General features: G+C 44.1%; 1 protein-coding gene across 1 annotated transcript in view; it reads right to left on the bottom strand.

Moving 5' to 3' along the window:
• The window catches only part of gys2 (glycogen synthase 2), a 43,417-nt gene extending 24,867 nt beyond the window's left edge, over window positions 1-18,550 (bottom strand). The window contains 4 exon segments of the mRNA XM_072453704.1: window positions 11,574-11,759; window positions 12,079-12,270; window positions 15,368-15,549; window positions 17,987-18,550. Coding sequence (XP_072309805.1) covers window positions 11,574-11,759; window positions 12,079-12,270; window positions 15,368-15,549; window positions 17,987-18,110 — 684 coding nt within the window. The 5' untranslated portion in view covers window positions 18,111-18,550.
• Window positions 18,551-21,236: the final 2,686 nt, after the last annotated feature.

The raw sequence follows: 21,236 nt of genomic DNA, 5'->3' as shown, positions 1-21,236 counted from the left end.
CGGGAAGGCTTAGAGCTTTCAAACGATGTATCATTTGTTGTTATAGTAAAAACGGCTATATTGTTTTTGCTAAAAATATTATTATTATTATTATTATTATTATTTTTCTTGTTCTTCTTCAGCGCTTTGATCTCTAATTTGACCCCCTGAACATGCTCAAAAACTCACCAAACTTTGCCCAAAATTCAGAATCGGCGAAAAATTTTATTTTTTCTGGGCCATTTTTTTTCCGTTAAAAAATGGCGCGACAGCGCCACCGACAAAAGTCAAAATACATTGCGCCTATGGGAGACGCCCCGAGGTCAACTTTGGCGTAAAGCTACGAAATTCGGGACACGCATTCCTCTCGTGAGGATAAACAAAAAAAATCATTGTGGCCACGCCCCCAAACTTACCCTATGGCCGCCATCTTCCTTTGAAAATGAAAACAAGCTGAGTTAGCCATTTTGTTTACGTCAAACTTTGACGAACTCCTCCTAGGGCGTTTTGCCCACCGACTTCAAAATCGGCGTACGTCCTCTGGACAAGTGGGGCATCTAAAGTTATTCAATTTTTTGAGATACCTTTTACGGTCTGTGTGCGGCGCAGCCGCAAAGTTGGACAACTTATTTTGGAATATTGCAGGTCTAAAAATTGCTCCCATTTGATCAAAACCAGTCCGATTAGGACCAAATTTGAATCAGTTGTTAAACTTTCTAGTTTGGACCAGTTTAGGCTGACAAAATTGAAATGGCAGTGATAGCGCCCCCTACAGAGTGACCTTTAAATTAACATTGAAGGTCAAAAATTAGTTTTACCAAAATTGTCTAAACTTTACCCAAAATTCTATTTTGCCGTCCCGATCACAAAAGCCAATCACAAAAATGCCTAAATTTTTACGCCGTAGTCGTAGCGATGACAGAAACCTCCCATGTTATCCCTATGGGAAAACCACAAAATCTCTCAAATTACCACATTTTTATGTTTTACACTTTAACGAAGTCCTCCTAGTGCGTTTTGCCCACCAACCTCAAAATCGGTGTACGTCCTCTAGACAAGTGGTGTATCTAAAGTTATCCAAATTTTAAGGATAACTTTTACGGTCTTTGTGCGACGGAGCCGCAAACGTTTCCCAGAATTCTGACTATTTGGCCTTCAGAGTGGCCTATAAACAATAGAGTTTTTCCAAATGACATGATATTTTGAACAAAATTCTAATTTGCCATCCTGATCATAAAAGTATGAGAGCCAAAGTCATATTTTGTACGGCGTAACCGTAGCGTTGACAGAAACATCCCATGTTATCCTTATGGGAAAATCGTAGAATCGCTCAAATCACCACATTTTTACGCTTCACACTTTAACAAACTCCTCCTAGGGCGATTGTCCGATCAAGTTCATATTTGGAGAATATCATCTACACAAGCGGGGCATCAAAACTTACCCATATTTTGATTTTAAGTGCTACGGTCTCTGTGTGGCGGACCCGCAAATATATGTCAGAAATGGGAAAACAGCGAAATCTCTAAAATCACCACATTTTTACGCTTCACACTTTAACGAACTCCTCCTAGGCCGATTGCCCGATCAAGCTCATATTTGGGGAAAATCATCTACAGAAACGGGGCATCAAAAGTTATCCATATTTTGATTTTAAGTGGTACGGTCTCTGTGCCGTGGAGCTGCAAATATACTGTCACAAATGGGAAAAACGCCAAATCCTTGAAATGTTCACATTTACGCTTCACACTTTAACAAACTCCTCCGTGGGCAATAGCTCGATCAAGCTTTACTTTGGGAAAAATCATCTACACAAGCGCGGAATCAAAAGTTATCCATATTTTTATTCCAAGTGCTACGGTCTCTGTGCGGCGGCGCAGCAAATTTGACTGACACTTGTGTTCATTTGCACTGGATTGGCCATGTCCAATGTGTCGCCGTCTGTCAAGTTCTTTTTTTATTCAACACACAATAAGGGCGCCATCTTTATCAAGTCAAAAGCGCAGAGTCGGAAGGCCGGCGGCCCGCGAGGGCCGTTGGATGCCGCTTGCGGCTTTAATTATTATTTTTCTTGTTCTTCTTCAGCGCTTTGATCTCTAATTTGACCCCCTGAACATGCTCAAAAACTCACCAAACTTTGCCCAAAATTCAGAATCGGCGAAAAATTTTATTTTTTCTGGGCCATTTTTTTTTTCGTTAAAAAATGGCGCGACAGCGCCACCGACAAAAGTCAAAATACATTGCGCCTATGGGAGACGCCCCGAGGTCAACTTTGGCGTAAAGCTACGAAATTCGGGACACGCATTCCTCTCGTGAGGATAAACAAAAAAAATCATTGTGGCCACGCCCCCAAACTTACCCTATGGCCGCCATCTTCCTTTGAAAATGAAAACAAGCTGAGTTAGCCATTTTGTTTACGTCAAACTTTGACGAACTCCTCCTAGGGCGTTTTGCCCACCGACTTCAAAATCGGCGTACGTCCTCTGGACAAGTGGGGCATCTAAAGTTATTCAATTTTTTGAGATACCTTTTACGGTCTGTGTGCGGCGCAGCCGCAAAGTTGGACAACTTATTTTGGAATATTGCAGGTCTAAAAATTGCTCCCATTTGATCAAAACCAGTCCGATTAGGACCAAATTTGAATCAGTTGTTAAACTTTCTAGTTTGGACCAGTTTAGGCTGACAAAATTGAAATGGCAGTGATAGCGCCCCCTACAGAGTGACCTTTAAATTAACATTGAAGGTCAAAAATTAGTTTTACCAAAATTGTCTAAACTTTACCCAAAATTCTATTTTGCCGTCCCGATCACAAAAGCCAATCACAAAAATGCCTAAATTTTTACGCCGTAGTCGTAGCGATGACAGAAACCTCCCATGTTATCCCTATGGGAAAACCACAAAATCTCTCAAATTACCACATTTTTATGTTTTACACTTTAACGAAGTCCTCCTAGTGCGTTTTGCCCACCAACCTCAAAATCGGTGTACGTCCTCTAGACAAGTGGTGTATCTAAAGTTATCCAAATTTTAAGGATAACTTTTACGGTCTTTGTGCGACGGAGCCGCAAACGTTTCCCAGAATTCTGACTATTTGGCCTTCAGAGTGGCCTATAAACAATAGAGTTTTTCCAAATGACATGATATTTTGAACAAAATTCTAATTTGCCATCCTGATCATAAAAGTATGAGAGCCAAAGTCATATTTTGTACGGCGTAACCGTAGCGTTGACAGAAACATCCCATGTTATCCTTATGGGAAAATCGTAGAATCGCTCAAATCACCATATTTTTACGCTTCACACTTTAACAAACTCCTCCTAGGGCGATTGTCCGATCAAGTTCATATTTGGAGAATATCATCTACACAAGCGGGGCATCAAAACTTACCCATATTTTGATTCTAAGTGCTACGGTCTCTGTGTGGCGGACCCGCAAATAAATGTCAGAAATGGGAAAACAGCGAAATCTCTAAAATCACCACATTTTTACGCTTCACACTTTAACGAACTCCTCCTAGGCCGATTGCCCGATCAAGCTCATATTTGGGGAAAATCATCTACACAAACGGGGCATCAAAAGCTATCCATATTTTTATTCCAAGTGCTACGGTCTCTGTGCGGCGGCGCAGCAAATTTGACTGACACTTGTGTTCATTTGCACTGGATTGGCCATGTCCAATGTGTCGCCGTCTGTCAAGTTCTTTTTTTATTCAACACACAATAAGGGCGCCATCTTTATCAAGTCAAAAGCGCAGAGTCGGAAGGCCGGCGGCCCGCGAGGGCCGTTGGATGCCGCTTGCGGCTTTAATTATTATTATTTTTCTTGTTCTTCTTCAGCGCTTTGAGCTCTAATTTGACCCCCTGAACATGCTCAAAAACTCCCCAAACTTTGCCCAAAATTCAGAATCGGCGAAAAATTTTGTTTTTTCTGGGCCATTTTTTTTTTCGTTAAAAAATGGCGCGACAGCGCCACCGACAAAAGTCAAAATACATTGCGCCTATGGGAGACGCCCCGAGGTCAACTTTGGCGTAAAGCTACGAAATTCGGGACACGCATTCCTCTCGTGAGGACGAACAAAAAAAATCATTGTGGCCACACCCCCAGACTTACCCTATGGCCGCCATCTTCCTTTGAAAATGAAAATACGCTGTGTTAGTCCTTTTGTTCACGTCAAACTTTGACGAACTCCTCCTAGGGCGTTTTGCCCACCAACTTCAAAATCGGCGTACGTCCTCTGGACAAGTGGGGCATCTAAAGTTATTCAATTTTTTGAGATACCTTTAACGGTCTGTGTGCGCCGCAGCCGCAAAGTTGGACAACTTATTTTGGAATATTGCAGATCTAAAAATTGCTCCCATTTGATCAAAACCAGTCCAATTAGGACCAAATTTGAATCAGTTGTTAAACTTTCTAGTTTGGACCAGTTTAGGCTGACAAAATTGAAATGGCCGCGATAGCGCCCCCTACAGAGTGACCTTTAAATTAACATTGAAGGTCAAAAATTAGTTTTACCAAAATTGTCTAAACTTTACCCAAAATTCTATTTTGCCGTCCCGATCACAAAAGCCAATCACAAAAATGCCTAAATTTTTACGGCGTAGTCGTAGCGATGACAGAAACCTCCCATGTTATCCCTATGGGAAAACCGCAAAATCTCTCAAATTACCACATTTTTATGTTTTACACTTCAACGAACTCCTCCTAGTGCGTTTTGCCCACCGACCTCAAAATCGGTGTACGTCCTCTAGACAAGTGGTGCATCTAAAGTTATCCAAATTTTAAGGATAACTTTTACGGTCTCTGTGCGACGGAGCCGCAAACGTTTCCCAGAATTCTGACTATTTGGCCTTCAGAGTGGCCTATAAACAATAGAGTTTTTCCAAATGACATGACATTTTGCACTAAATTCTAATTTGCCATCCTGATCATAAAAGTATGAGAGCCAAAGTAATATTTTGTACGGCGTAACCGTAGCGTTGACAGAAACATCCCATGTTATCCTTATGGGAAAATCGTAGAATCGCTCAAATCACCACATTTTTACACTTCACACTTTAACAAACTCCTCCTAGGGCGATTGTCCGATCAAGCTCATATTTGGGGAAAATCATCTACACAAGCGGGCCATCAAAAGGTATCCATATTTTGATTCTAAGTGCTACGGTCTCTGTGTGGCGGACCCGCAAATATATGTCAGAAATGGGAAAACAGCGAAATCTCTAAAATGACCACATTTTCACGCTTCACACTTTCACCAACTCCTCCTAGGCCGATTGCCCGATCAAGCTCATATTTGGGGAAATCATCTACACAAATGGGGCATCAAAAGTTATCAATATTTTGATTTTAAGTGCTACGGTCTCTGTGCCGTGGAGCTGCAAATATACTGTCACAAATGTGGAAACGCCAAATCTTTGAAATGTTCACATTTACGCTTCACACTTTAACAAACTCCTCCGTGGGCAATAGCTCGATCAAGCTTTACTTTGGGAAATATCATCTACACAAGCGGGGAATCAAAAGTTATCCATATTTATATTCTAAGTGCTACGGTCTCTGTGCGGCGGCGCAGCAAATTCGACTGACACTTGTGTTCATTTGCACTGGATTGGCCATGTCAAATATGTCGCCGTCTGTCAAGTTCTTTTTGAATTCAACACACAATAAGGGCGCCATCTTTATCAAGTCGAAAGCGCAGAGTCGGAAGGCCGGCGGCCCGCGAGGGCCGTTGGATGCCGCTTGCGGCTTTAATATTCTTTCTTCTTTCTTTCTTCTCGGGACCAACCCCCCTATTTTTCACCCAGTGAACATTGACGAAAAGTCACAAAAATTTGCACACCTCTAAAAATCGTGCCTCTCTACATTCTGGCTATTTCCCTTTTCTAAAATAAAAAAAAATTGGCGCGTCAGCGCCCCCAAATGTACCAGAAATGCATTGAGAGATGGGAAATGACCCCAAAAAAATCGGATCGTAGAATCATGAAATTTGGCGCAGAGGTAGATGGTGACAAGAGAAGTAAAAAATATTATTACGGCAACGCCGTCCGCCCAACCAAATGTCGGCCATATTGCTTCAAAAATGGCTAAACATGACTTCGGAGTTTTTCCAAACGTCGTACTTTTACGAACTCCTCCCAGGGCGTTGGCCCTAAAAAGCTGAAATTTGGTGAAAATGCTACTGAGGAGTGGGACATCAAAAGTTATCCAAATTACATTGACCCTGTCACGGTCTCTGAGCGGCGAAGCCGCAAACTGGAGCAAGAATTTCAGAAATCTCCCAAATTTAACATTTCTGCCGTTTGCGCAGATAAAGTCCGAATTGCGTCAAATTAGAATCAGTTGTTAAACTCTTTGCCCTAAACCTACTTGAAGTGAAATAAATTAATTTGGAGCCACAGCGCCCCCTACAGATTTTATATTGAGGTTAAATATTTAGTTTTGCGAAATTATATGAAATTTGACACACAACTCAATTTTGGCATCCCCAACAAAAAAGTCAATGAGACTCATGTCATAATTGTTATGGCGTTGCCGTAACGATGACCGAAACCTTCCATGTTATTCCAATGGGGAAATCGCCAGAACATGTTTACACTTTAGACTTTCACAAACTCCTCTTAGGGCGTTAGACATATTAACCTGAAATTTGGTGAGACTCATCTTCAGGGGTGGACCATCAAAAGTTATCCACATTTTTATTCTAAGAGTCACGGTGTCTGTGTGGCAAAGCCGCACATTTTGCCAAGAATTCAAAATAAAATTGCTTTTTGATGGTAAAACAAAGGGGAGAAGATGTGACAGCGTCACAGATTCAGCAGTAGATGTAATAAAAGGACAATTGGGGCGCGTTAGCGCCCCCTCCTCTTGCGGCGTGGCGAGGGCCGATCATTGCCGCTTGCGGCTATATTTTTAAATTGTTTTTCAAGAGGAAATGTCTGTTCTTGGTCTTGGATTTTATCAATTAAATTTCCCCCGAAAGTGCGACTTATACTCTACTCTTAAAATACGGTACTTTGTTTTGTTACTTATGTAAAAAAACTCAAGTAAACGTAAATCTACCAAAATAAAAAGTATCAAAGGAGCCATTTGTGATTATATTTGGGTGTGGATATTCATTTTTATAATTCAGTAAAACTCCTAACTGAGACAGGTAGATTTCTGCATTATTAGTACCTGAATATACCATCATATGTTAATTTAATCCCTCTGTAGTTCAAGTAGGTTCCATAGCAAAATAATTGTTTATTCTGTCAAGTGGGGACAGTTTTAAGAGTGAAGATGTTTCGCTAGCTCCTTCAGTTCCTCTGGCAGAGATCTGGTAATTCACAGGTAAACTAGTTGTTTACAGTTTCTGTTGTTTAGGTCTATTAACTATTGTAAGATGTGAATTGTAGCATCATTGTTCAGGCCCCTAACAGTTCATCTAACTCCTGCTGTCATGCTCTGATAAACACTTTTGTTTACTTTGTTATGGTATAGGCCTGAGGATAGTGGTGTAAACGGTTGACCGGTTGTACCTTAGAGACCACTATTGTATCATGTGGGCATAGAAAGCAAATCTAAATAGGTCCAAACCAATTAAATAAAGATAAATATTTTCAAAAGTCAAGTAAAAGTCACTCATGCATATTTTTAGAAGATCTGAACAGATGTTGTGTTAAGTGGTGCAGGTCACTGTTGCTTTGCTCCTGATCCTCAGAGGGATTACTCACATGATTTCATCAATAAGACTGGGCTGTCAGTCATCTATCTGACAGAGTGACCTTTACCTCCGGGCTGCCCTTTCCCCCCCGTGCCCTGCAGTCAATTACACTCACCTGCAGAACATGATGAGCCTCTCATTACAATCTACACGCCAGAAATCATTAGAAAGTTGGTCCGAGTCAGCCGCACCAGGAGACAATTTTTAGCCAGACTTAGTTCCTTTGAAAGATTTTCAAGTGTTCGAAATGTATTCCTTTGTTTTCCGAGCATCATTATTCTCCTTCATCGCAAAGAGTGTGTTAACTATTTGCTCTTTTTTGTTTTAAACGCTTTAAACACAAAATAGAAAACACATGAAACAGAAAAAGACAAACACATTAAAAAAGGAAAATTACAAAACAAATTATGGCACATCAAGTCCATGATAAAAGTCCCATTTAGTCAAGAATCTGTCAAATTTGTCCATTTTCCGCATGTCGATGATAAACGGTCCAGTCCCTGATCGTCGGCTCAGTTTGTGTCATCCATTTATTTGTGATGGCCTTGTCCCGTGCCGGTATATTCCAAAGCTAAGCAATGATTGTGTCCATGGTTGGAGTTTTAAAGGTGCCATAACATGCTTTTTTTCACGTTTCGTAGTCCATCCTAAGTGTATAATTGATATTAATAAGGGTTGTGCATCACCCTTAACATAATAGTTAAGAAATATCACCCAGACCTTGGACCCCCTCACCAACCCGGAAATGCTTGGTTTGATATTCGCCCCCACCCTTGCGAAGAGCGATCTGGCTCCCCCGCCCAACCCGTGACGTAGTCTCAGAGCGTGTGTGCCCCGCCCACCCGTGACGTAGTCTCAGAGCGTGTGTGCCCCGCCCACCCGTGACGTAGCCCCACAGCTGTGTGCTGTTAGCTCCGCAGTGCGCCGCTCCGCGCGAGTGAGTGAGAAAGAGTCTACTTTGAGACTAAATAAAACTGGTGTTAATTCTACAGCGAGCGCAGAACAGATATATCTATATATCTATATCTATTTATATATCTATATATATCTATATCTATATATAGATATAGATATATATAGATGGGGTGCACGGTGGCAAAGGCGGTTAGCGCTCTTGCCTCCCAAGAAGGAGATCGTGGGTTCGATTCCCGGACCAGACCAACATCACATGATCTCTCTGGGTGGAGTCTGCATGTTCTCCCCGTGTTACCGTGGGTTCTCTCCGGGTTCTCCGGCTCCTCCCACCGTCCAAAGACATGCATGTGTTAGGTAAAAATTGGTGACTCTAAATTGGCCCTAGTGAATGAATGTGAGCGTGAACTGTCTGTAATGTCTGTGTCTCTGTGTTGGCCCTGCGACAAGTTGGCCACTGTCCAGGGTGTACCCCGCCTAAGGCCCGAAGTCACTGGGATAGGCTCCAGTCACCCGCGACCCCGAAAGGGTACAAGCGGTAGAAAATGGATGGATAGATATCTATAGATATCTATATATATATATATATATATATATATATATATATATATATCCACAAAGTTGTGCGTGTTTTCGGAACATCATGTGGAAAACACGCACAACTTTGTGGATAAAGTGAAACATCTCCAACTGGACCCAGATGACCTCATGATTTCATATGATGTCGTGTCCCTGTTCACCTGCATCCCGACCTCTGACCTCTGACCTCTGATGCAGTAGCAGCAGTGAGGATCAGACTGCAGGAAGACACCGCCCTACAGGAAAGGACCAAACTGACACCTGAACACATATGCAAACTGTTGGACATCTGTCTGAACACCACTTACTTTCAATTCCAGGGACAATTTTACAGACAGATTCATGGCTGTGCCATGGGCTCGCCCGTCTCTCCCATAGTGGCCAACCTGTACATGGAGCACTTTGAGAAGAAGGCACTGGCCTCCTTCTCAGGCATTGACCCAAAACTGTGGCTTCGCTATGTCGATGATACGTTTGTAACAATCAAGAAACAAGAGCTGGAAACCTTCTCTGATCACATCAATGCTGTGGACCCACATATCAGGTTTACAAGAGAAGACGCTAAGGAGAATCGCTTGGCCTTTCTTGATTGTTCCACGATCAGAGGAGAGGACGGGAAACTCCAAATAGAAGTATATAGGAAACCTACACACACGGACCAGTATCTGCTCTTTGGTTCCAACCACCCACTACAGCACAAGCTGGGAGTGATCAGAACCTTACAACACAGAGCTCAAGGTGTGCCCACCAGCTCAGAGCGCAAGAAGAAAGAGGAAAAACATGTCCGAAATGCCCTCTCAGCCTGTGGTTACCCCGCTTGGGCCCTCAACAGAGTGAAGAGAACCAAGAAGCAGGACAAAAGGGAAACTGAACAGAGAAGGAAGGGTGTTTCTATCCCTTATGTGTCTGGCCTCTCGGAGAAACTGCAGAGAATTTTTAGACAACACGAAGTCCCTGTTTATTTTAAACCAGGAAACACTTTAAGACAAAAACTGGTTCACCCTAAGGACAAGTTGCCGACTCAAAAACAGAGCAATGTAGTTTATTCGATCCAATGCAGTGAAGAAAGCTGTAAAGAACGGTACATAGGTGAGACGAAACAGCCTCTACACAAGAGGCTCTATCAGCACAGAAGAAATACAAGTTCAGGACCTCAGAGTGCCGTGCATCTCCATCTTGAAGCCTCTAATCACTCGTTTGAAGACGGTGAGGTGAAGGTTTTAAGCAGGGAGAAAAGATGGTTTGAAAGAGGAGTCAAGGAAGCTATTTTTGTTAAAAAAGAAAGACCTTCTTTAAACAGAAATGGAGGGCTAAGATTCAATCCTCCTGGTATCTATAATGGAATACTGAACCCTTGGAAAGGTAGAGGACCAGGACCAGGACATTTAGATGCTAATCAGGTACTCAGGGTGGTTGAGCCAGGGTCTCACAAAGACAAAGAGGATTCTAATAGCCCATTAAGATTCTGAATAGGCTCGGTAGATACAAGGGGGGAGTTTCTGTTGAAACAAACAACTCTTTCAACTTCAGGAAGGCTCCGCCCAATGGGCGGGTCTTACCACAGAACAGTATTAATATCGGAGTTCTCGATCTAAATTCTTTTATTGACAATGACTCTTGGATGAGATTCGAAACGTCTATTTTTTCTAACTGAGTCCAGATGAAACAACTGAAGCTTTTTCTACTATAGTCTGTACTATAGCTAAAAACTGCGGGAATCAATCAAAAAAACACTCTGGGTACATATATGAAGCACAAATAGCAATGTAAGAAGGCTAAAAGCTCTGAAAAGTCGATTTTGCATGTTATGGGACCTTTAAGGCCCAAGTACATCTGAACTCGAATGAGAGGGTGACGCCATAAACATTCTGACGCGCTTTATTGATCTCAGTCCGATATTTCTGAGCAACAGGACAGATAATGGTTTGTCTCCTGCCACAGTCTCTCCAACAGTTGCAATCACCCTGTGAATAATGTGCACTTTGACATGGAGTTGTAAAAAATGTGACACAGAATTCCCTCCAGACTGTGATTTTGTGGTTCTCCAATGAGACGTACATATACTTTACCACTCTTCATCCGTCAAAACAAAAACCTTCTTCTTCCCATTTATTGTAATGTAATTAGTAGAGTGGCTGCCTACATTGTTAATACATTTATATAATTTAGATATTATTCCTCTCTTGAAAGTTCTGATTTATAAGCTTTAATAAATATTTCAATCAAAGGGTTGTAGTGGTATTTTTGTAAAGACCTGTAAAAGTCCTGTTTCCAAGTCCAAGTCAAAGGATTCTTTCAACATATCATAGATTTTTATATGATTTTCTTTTATACTTTGTTAAAAAGAAATCAAATATTTCGTGATCCAGACTTTAAATGTCTGATCTCAGCAGGTACATACCGTGTGCAGGTTGTTGTAGAAGTCGGCGTTCCCGGCACAGAGGTAGCGGCCGAGCAGAGTGGCGTGTGTGGTGAACACCGTAGCCACAGGGATCCTCCGGGAGCGGGACAGGATCAGCCCGGGGCCCGCCTGCCACTCGTGGAAGTGCGCCACCACGTTAGGCTTGTCCCCCAGCTCGTCTGTCAGCTGCACAGCCACAAGGACATGTTTTAGGTGGAAGAACTGGTGTTTCTTTATCATTGCTAAGAGCTGCTTCACATTCAGTGAATTATTGGTAGACGCCTGAAGTGTCAGCTGCTATGACAATCTTTACCAAATGCCCATGGATCTATTACAATAACTGGATAGGGTATTGCTAGTTCAAACCTTTTCGTGAGTTACCTCTGGTGGATTCTACAATTCAAACACACTGTAAATAGCTCATCTAACATCTTGATTGTAAAGCTTGTCAGAACAATGACGTTTTCCCTTAAATGTCCAGCTGTACATTACATCAAAGACTGACCTCTTTAAAGAACCAGGCGATGAGGCCCCCCAGGATCAGGGCATCGTTGGCTTCCCGGTCATGGAAGGGCAGCCCGATGCGACAGCACTGCCACAGGTCGCCCTTCCAGCGGTCCAGGTTCCAGGCCGCCGAGCTGATGTCGAACAGGATCACGTAGGGACTGCCCTCTATCAGCCAGCGGCCGCAGTGAACCTGAGCATGTCCATTTAGAGAAGAAACATCAAATACATCTGAGAAGTAAATTCAGCTGAATGTTAGATGTATGTTTGTTTCAGTGTGTGTCTTCATCTCTTCACAGCAGAGGTGTGGACTTCAACGTCACTACTTGAGTCCAGTCGGACTTGGGTCACCATTTTGATTTGATTACTTGAGACTTGACTTGACTTTGATTTGAAATGGACTTCAGTGTCTTCTCTGTACAGACTGTTCTACACATTCAGACTTTCATTTTACTTTTCTATTTGTAACAAGGACTTTTTCTTTTAAGATGGACCATTCACAAAAATCATTTAGAAAAAATATGAGCTGTATTAGGAAATTTGAAGACTTGAAGTGACTTAAACTCAAAGAAGGACTTGGACTTGACTTGTACTCGTGGGCCACAGACTTGGACTTGACTTGTACTCGTGGGCCACAGACTTGGACTTGATTTGTACTAGTGGGCCACAGACTTGAGACTTGACTTGTACTAGTGGGCCACAGACTTGGGACTTGACTTGTACTCGTGGGCCACAGATTTGGGACTTGACTTGTACTCGTGGGCCACAGACTTGGGACTTGACTTGTACTCGTGGGTCACAGACTTGGGACTTGACTTGTACTCGTGGGTCACAGACTTTGGACTTGACTTGTACTCGTGGGTCACAGACTTGAGACTTGACTTGTACTCGTGGGTCACAGACTTTGGACTTGACTTGTACTCGTGGGCCACAGACTTGGGACTTGACTTGTACTCGTGGGTCACAGACTTGGGACTTGACTTGTACTCGTGGGCCACAGACTTGGGACTTGACTTGTACTCGTGGGCCACAGACTTGGGACTTGATTTGTACTCGTGGGCCACAGACTTGGGACTTGACTTGTACTCGTGGGTCACAGACTTGGGACTTGACTTGTACTCGTGGGCAACAGACTTGGGACTTGACTTGTACTCGTGGGTCACAGACTTGGGACTTGACTTGTACTCGTGGGCCACAGACTTGGGACTTGACTTGTACTCGTGGGTCACAGACTTTGGACTTGACTTGTACTCGTGGGTCACAGACTTGGACTTGACTTGTACTCGTGGGTCACAGACTTGGGACTTGACTTGTACTCGTGGGCCACAGACTTGGGACTTGACTTGTACTCGTGGGCCACAGACTTGGGACTTGACTTGTACTCGTGGGCCACAGACTTGGGACTTGACTTGTACTCGTGGGTCACAGACTTGGACTTGACTTGTACTCGTGGGTCACCACAGACTTGGGACTTGACTTGTACTCGTGGGCCACAGACTTGGGACTTGACTTGTACTCGTGGGCCACAGACTTGGGACACTTGACTTGTACTCGTGGGCCACAGACTTTGGAATTGACTTGTACTCGTGGGCCACAGATTTGGGACTTGACTTGTACTCGTGGGCCACAGACTTGGGACTTGACTTGTACTCGTGGGCCACAGACTTGGGACTTGACTTGTACTCGTGGGTCACAGACTTGGGACTTGACTTGTACTCGTGGGTCACAGACTTGGGACTTGACTTGTACTCGTGGGTCACAGACTTGGGACTTGACTTGTACTCGTGGGTCACAGACTTGGGACTTGACTTGTACTCGTGGGTCACAGACTTTGGATTTGACTTGTACTCGTGGGTCACAGACTTGGACTTGACTTGTACTCGTGGGTCACAGACTTGGGACTTGACTTGTACTCGTGGGCCACAGACTTGGGACTTGACTTGTACTCGTGGGCCACAGACTTGGGACTTGACTTGTACTCGTGGGCCACAGACTTGGGACTTGACTTGTACTCGTGGGCCACAGACTTGGGACTTGACTTGTACTCGTGGGCCACAGACTTGGGACTTGACTTGTACTCGTGGGCCACAGACTTGGGACTTGACTTGTACTCGTGGGCCACAGACTTGGGACACTTGACTTGTACTCGTGGGCCACAGACTTTGGACTTGACTTGTACTCGTGGGCCACAGACTTGGAACTTGACTTGTACTCGTGGGTCACAGACTTGGACTTGACTTGTACTCGTGGGTCACAGACTTGGGACTTGACTTGTACTCGTGGGCCACAGACTTGGGACTTGACTTGTACTCGTGGGCCACAGACTTGGGACACTTGACTTGTACTCGTGGGCCACAGACTTGGGACTTGACTTGTACTCGTGGGTCACAGACTTGGGACTTGACTTGTACTCGTGGGTCACAGACTTTGGACTTGACTTGTACTCGTGGGCCACAGACTTGGGACTTGACTTGTACTCGTGGGCCACAGACTTGGGACTTGACTTGTACTCGTGGGTCACAGACTTGGACTTGACTTGTACTCGTGGGTCACAGACTTGGACTTGACTTGTACTCGTGGTTCACAGACTTGGGACTTGACTTGTACTCGTGGGTCACATACTTGGGACTTGACTTGTACTCGTGGGTCACAGACTTGGGACTTGACTTGTACTCGTGGGCCACAGACTTGGAACTTGACTTGTACTCGTGGGCCACAGACTTGGGACTTGACTTGTACTCGTGGGCCACAGACTTGGGACTTGACTTGTGGTTCACAGACTTGGGACTTGACTTGTACTCGTGGTTCACAGACTTGGGACTTGACTTGTACTCGTGGGCCACAGACTTGGGACTTGACTTGTACTCGTGGGCCACAGACTTGGGACTTGACTTGTACTCGTGGGCCACAGACTTGGGACTTGACTTGTACTCGTGGGTCACAGACTTGGGACTTGACTTGTACTCGTGGGTCACAGACTTGGGACTTGACTTGTACTCGTGGGTCACAGACTTGGGACTTGACTTGTACTTGTGGGTCACAGACTTGGGACTTGACTTGGACACATGCAGGTCAATGTTCCGACCCCAAAAAGCCTGGAAACCCAAAATGTGTGTTTATGGAGGCCAAATAACATACAATAATAATTTTACCCGTTTAGCTAATATTAAGTGAGACTACTGAAGTTTGATCCTCTGAATGAGTGGGCGTCCTAAGTGAAAGTACACGGGTCACATGCCTGTTAAAGGATTCAACACCATTTCAACCCTGAACACTGCGATGAGTCTCACCTTGCAGCCATTGTTGGTGAGCGCGTCCAGGGCCTTCCTGACGGCGGGGTGCGGGGGTGCACAGCCCTCCACCTGGGTCTGGAAGTTGTGTTCAAAATAAGGACCCAACATGTAGTAATTGTCCCCCCATTCGTCCACAGTGATCTTGGCCTTGGTCTGGATGACTGTGTAGATCCCTCCCACTGCAAACACAGGACAAAGGTCTGACTATTTCTGAAGTAAATATAATTTAGTAAGCATTGCATAAACAATATTCCTAAGTGGGATCTGGGCGCTCTCAACCAAGAAGAATAATTGCATTTATAAAAACATGATTCTTCCTTTGTAAGAAGTTGAACCACTTTGGCTTTTTGCACGCCGCGGTGTCGCTTCACAGTCCACCAGCTCACGCTTCCTATGTCTTGTTTCATTCTCTCTTTTTCGTGGTTTCTAATTGAATATGAGGCCAATTTTCATCACGTAAAGACCATTTTGCTCCTTGAGGTTCATATTTAGGTCACATTTAGAGAGCGAGACGGGCAACACTCAAGTCCTACTTAGATTTGAATTGATTAAGAACTTAATACAGAGTCGGCCTACTGTAGCCTCCCAGTTTAAATGAAAAAAGAACAGTGCAGCTGCTGCACAAATAGCCTTATTCTGTCATTCAGTCCAAACTAGCAGGTCAGGTCAGTGCCCCTTGGAGCACTCGATGCCCTACAGTGTAGGGGATAATGTGCAGTGTGTAGGGCCTACGCACTGCCCGTTATGTACACAATGCTCTACCTAAGCCAAAGCTTAGGTCAATTGCAGGACTTAATGAACAAGAAGAAAAAGTGTTCTGATGTATAATCAATGTGTGATGGGCGTGTAGTGATGCTTAAGTCACCAAATTGCACCAATAAAAGCATATTTTTTGTATTTTGACTGAAAAATGCTTTATTGTTCGAGCCTCAAAAACTTATTGGGGCCAGTAGCTGCTTCAGTTTCAGGGCAATGTTGGGGATTTAGTTTATCATGGTAAAAACGTCATGGCTCACTTGGAACCAAACTGATAACAGATATAACAGATAACATTTGAGGGTTGCCTCAAGGTCATGTGTCAGGGTCCAAATGAGAGCCTAAAAGTCATGTATGGTACAATGCAAAAGTGTCTCCATTGTCTTAAGTGAACTGTACCGCTCTTAAGTGATCCTAAGTGGATATGTGAGATATAGTAGCTTCCAAAGTGGTCCGGCTCACTTTGACTCCCAAAACGCTTTTGAGCGAGACCATTGGATAAGAGAGACAGGACCTGATTGTGAAACACACTATACTTAGATAGAACCATTCCAAAGGGCTCCCAGGGGAGCTGGTCTGAGGGCCCAGGGCCAGGTAAAATGTAGTTAAAGTTACACAGATAGGTCACGTCTCAGGGTCCAAACATGAGAGTCTTAAGATCTGGCACATAAGACCAAAACAACTTCCCCTGTTCCTCCTCACAGCAGTGACTCAATGCTCCTCATTATGAACTCAGGCTGAAAACAGTTTGAGACCATTTGACTTATATTTAAGTTTCATTCATACATCACAGTGGCTTAATATTTAACTGGGTGTGATTGAACTCTCTACAAGATCAATATTGATTCAGAGTGACACAGAGTGAGGCCCTGAAGTCTTCTACATGACTGTGCTGCAGACGGCGTTCACATGTCACATACATGTCACACACATGTTACACACATGTCACACACATGTCACACACATGTTACACACATGTCACACACATGTCACACACATGTCACACTGCAGACCGTGTTCACATGTCACACACATGTCACACACATGTCACACACATGTCACACACATGTCACACACATGTCACACACATATCACACTGCAGACCGTGTTCACGTGTCACACACATGTCACACTGCAGACCATGTTCAGATGTCACACACATGTCACACACATGTCACACACATGTCACACACATGTCACACACATGTCACACACATGTCACACACATGTCACACACATGTCACACACATGTCACACTGCAGACCATGTTCACATGTCACACATGTCACACACGTGTCACACACATGTCACACTGCAGACCGTGTTCACGTGTCACACACATGTCACACACATGTCACACACGTGTCACACACATGTCACACACATGTCACACACGTGTCACACACATGTCACACTGCAGACCATGTTCACATGTCACACACATGTCACACACGTGTCACAGACATGTCACACACGTGTCACAGACATGTCACACTGCAGACCATGTTCACATGTCACACACATGTCACACACGTGTCACAGACATGTCACACACGTGTCACAGACATGTCACACTGCAGACCGTGTTCACATGTCACACTGGCTAAATGTGAGGGGATGCATGAGACGATAGTGTGATGTGTGACGTATAATAGTTATAACCATCACTGTTGACGGTTTGATCCAAGCTCCACATGGTGCGTACTGTAGTTGTGCTCTTGAGCCAGACACTTACCCACTTTGTGTATATCTGAATGTGGTGAGTGAGTGTGGTGGTCAGAGCGGCTGAAACCACAGACGTGGACAGTGACTGCAGAAGAAGCTAACCATAAACGAGCACAAATGAAGAGAGGCTCTGACCTTTGTTGGTGACCTCCCAGGACACTTCAAACAGCAGCAGGTCTTCCACAGGCAGCTCGTCCTCGTCCCACTGCGGCAGCACCCCGCTCAGGGAGCTCATGGACAGGGACCGCTTCAGAGGCATGACTGTGGCAGCAAGGCCCTCACAGAATCAGGGGCCAGCAGGAGAACCAGGGGCCAGCAGGAGAACCAGGGACCAGCAGGAGAACCAGGGGCCAACAGGAGAACCAGGGACCAGCAGGAGAACCAGGGACCAGCAGGAGAACCAGGGGCCAGCAGGAGAACCACGGGCCAACAGGAGAACCAGGGACCAGCAGGAGAACCAGGGACCAGCAGGAGAACCAGGGGCCAGGGGGAGAACCAGGGGCCAACAAGAGAACCAGGGGCCAGTAGGAGAACTACGGGCCAACAGGAGAACCAGGGGCCAGCAGGAGAACCAGGGACCAGCAGGAGAACTAGGGGCCTCTTAGGAGACGCAGGGGTCAGCCAGGAGACAGTAAGTGCATGCAGGGGCCTGACAGGACATGCAGGGGCCAGCAACAGAGACAGTTCTCTCCCAGAGGACAGTGGTTTTCTGCAGAGTCCAGAGTTTGAAAAGTTCATGAGGTGATTGTGCAATGTTTGTGAGGTCAGACGACGCCCCTCACAGCGTTCATCTCTGTGACACTTGCGGTTGCACTGCATGATGGGAAAGGTGACTGTTTAAAGGTTAAATCAAATGCCATTAATCAAATTAAAAAAATATGAAAATATATTCAAAAAGAAAAGCAAGACTATTTTCAAGACTGATGTTATGTTAAAATTAGGACAAAAACTAAAAGATAATTCAATTCAATTTATTTTTGTAACGCCCAAAATCACAACAGCGTTTGTCTCTGAGGGCGACAAAGATAAATACAAATAAACCTATTTTTAAATGTTTTAAAACTAAAATCCATCTCATTTATCTATGGGGGTCCTGAGTAGGTTTCATGGTTATTATGTGTAAAACAAATTTCTCTAATTTTCATCTCAAGAATAGGCATATCATTGTTTTTCTTCAATGGGAAGTTATGCAGTTAATCATATTTTCCTTTTTTCTTTTTTATTCTTTAAAGATTGAACACAGAAGAGAAAACAGAACAAGATAGAGCAAAAATAATAAGAACACAAGTAGCACAGAACCTCCAAAGAAACACAATCACAGCAAAAAAGGGAGTCCCATTTGGCCCACTGCCACATCGGTCCAATTTCCAATGAAGTCCAAATGTGATTTTTTTCTTCTCTTTTAACAGTTTTTTTTATAAATGTCATTCATATTTTGGTCAGTCTTCAACTCTCAGAGAAGTCTGACTCATCCATCTTTCCTTGCCTTTCCTCTTGCCAAAAGTATGTTCCAAATATATCCATTTATTGTGTCCATGACAGGAGTTTTAAGATAAGAGATAAGCCTTTATTTGTCCCACAATGGGGAAATTGCAATGTTGCAACACAACGTAGTTACAGAAATAAACAACAAAGAACAGATAACTTCTAACAAACTTAATAGAAAAGCTCTTATAAAAGCTCTTATAAAAAACCTCTTATATTCTTAATAAATACGTCACAACGGCGCCGGTCCAGCTGGCAGCCCGGTGCAACGCTCCGCTCTTTTTTCACACTTATTGTGCTTTATCTTTTGTATTTTGTAAACAGTTTTCTTCTTTAGTTGTACGATCGGGACACGCGCTGGAATTGCTTTAATTCAACTTGTTTTGACTTTGTTCGGCTGGATTATTGAGTGTTTTTCGTCGTGTCGTCGTGATGTGCGCTAGCTCTGAGCTAGCCCCCCCGGCCCCACCCCGGCCCCACCCCGGCCCCACCCCGGCCCCACCCCGGCCCCACCGCGCCCCGCTGCCGTACGGAACGGCGCCGGTGCGCGTTTATACAGAGGAGGAACTCATGAAACTGCGGAGAACCATCGTCTTACCCGGAGATCGTCACGTTATCCCGGCAGACGTCCTAATTTTTCCCCTCCATCCTTTTTTTGGGAAATGGGAGGTTTTGTCAATAGGAGTTTTTTTTATATAAGACATCTTCTATTAAGAGTGTTTTATAAACTTCCTATAATCTGTCCTTTTCCTCTGTATCTTCCTGCGTTGTATCAATGAAATTTCCCCATGTGTGGACAATAAAGGATTATCTTATCTTATCTTATAAAAAGAAAAAATAATAATAATAACAATAGTAACACTCTTATTTACAGCAGTTATATGGACAGAGAATATTGCACCGAGATGATTTACATTATGTCAAAGTATTGCACATGAATATGTCAAAGTATTGCACATGATTATGACAGTATTGCACATGGCAGTATTGCACATGAAAATGTCAGTATTGCACATGATTATGTCAGTATTGCACATGATTATGACAGTATTGCACATGATTATGTCAGTATTGCACATGGCAGTATTGCACATGGCAGTATTGCACATGGTTAAGTCAGTATTGCACATGTTCAGGACTAACAGTGTTTGTTCTAAAGTCTGACAGCAGCAGAAGGAAAGACTGTGAAACGTCTCCTTCACACAACGAGGGTGGATCAGTCACTGAAGCTGCTCTCCAGAGTGGACAGAGTGTCCTGCAGGGGACAGAGTGTCCTGCAGGGGGCAGAGTGTCCTGCAGGGGGCAGAGTGTCCTGCAGGGGGCGAGAGTTTTGAGGCCCACATTTTGAGATTGAGTGGGATGATAATCATAATAATATGAAGTGCCTTGGAAATCTCAGTCCAATATTTTTGAGCAACAGGACAATCCCAAAACTGATGGTAATGGTGAACCACCTGGAGACCACAATTTCTAAAACATTGCTTTGTGAATAGCATGCACTTGGCTGAAGACTCCTGTCTGCACCTGTTACTGCTGTCTGCACCTGTCATTGCTGTGTCTGCCCCTCTCTGACCCTGTCCGGTCCTGTCTGCACCTGTCTGGTCCTGTCTGTCAAGAGCTCTCTCACTGTAAGTGGAGCGGGATCCCTCTAGTTGGAGACACCCACAGTGGACACCTCATGGGTGGGCATTGGGGGGGATATGCTTTAACACGCCAACCTTTCACCAACCTGTCCCCCTGCTGTGCAAGTATTTTCCTTTTTCCCACGAATCCAATCTCCCACATTTGGTACGTCGATGAGTAGATATATTTCGTCACTGAGTTTATGTACAAAAGCACACATCCAACATGGAGCAAAAAGTCTGATGTTAAAAACAAATAAATCATGTCACTATCATCA

The sequence above is a fragment of the Eucyclogobius newberryi genome, unplaced genomic scaffold, assembly GCF_026437365.1.
Source record: "Eucyclogobius newberryi isolate DKJ021-1_F unplaced genomic scaffold, fEucNew1.0.hap1 SCAF_2, whole genome shotgun sequence".
Classification (NCBI taxonomy): domain Eukaryota; kingdom Metazoa; phylum Chordata; class Actinopteri; order Gobiiformes; family Gobiidae; genus Eucyclogobius; species Eucyclogobius newberryi.
Note: the sequence above shows the minus strand (reverse complement) of the source record. Positions and strands in the feature narration are given on the sequence as shown.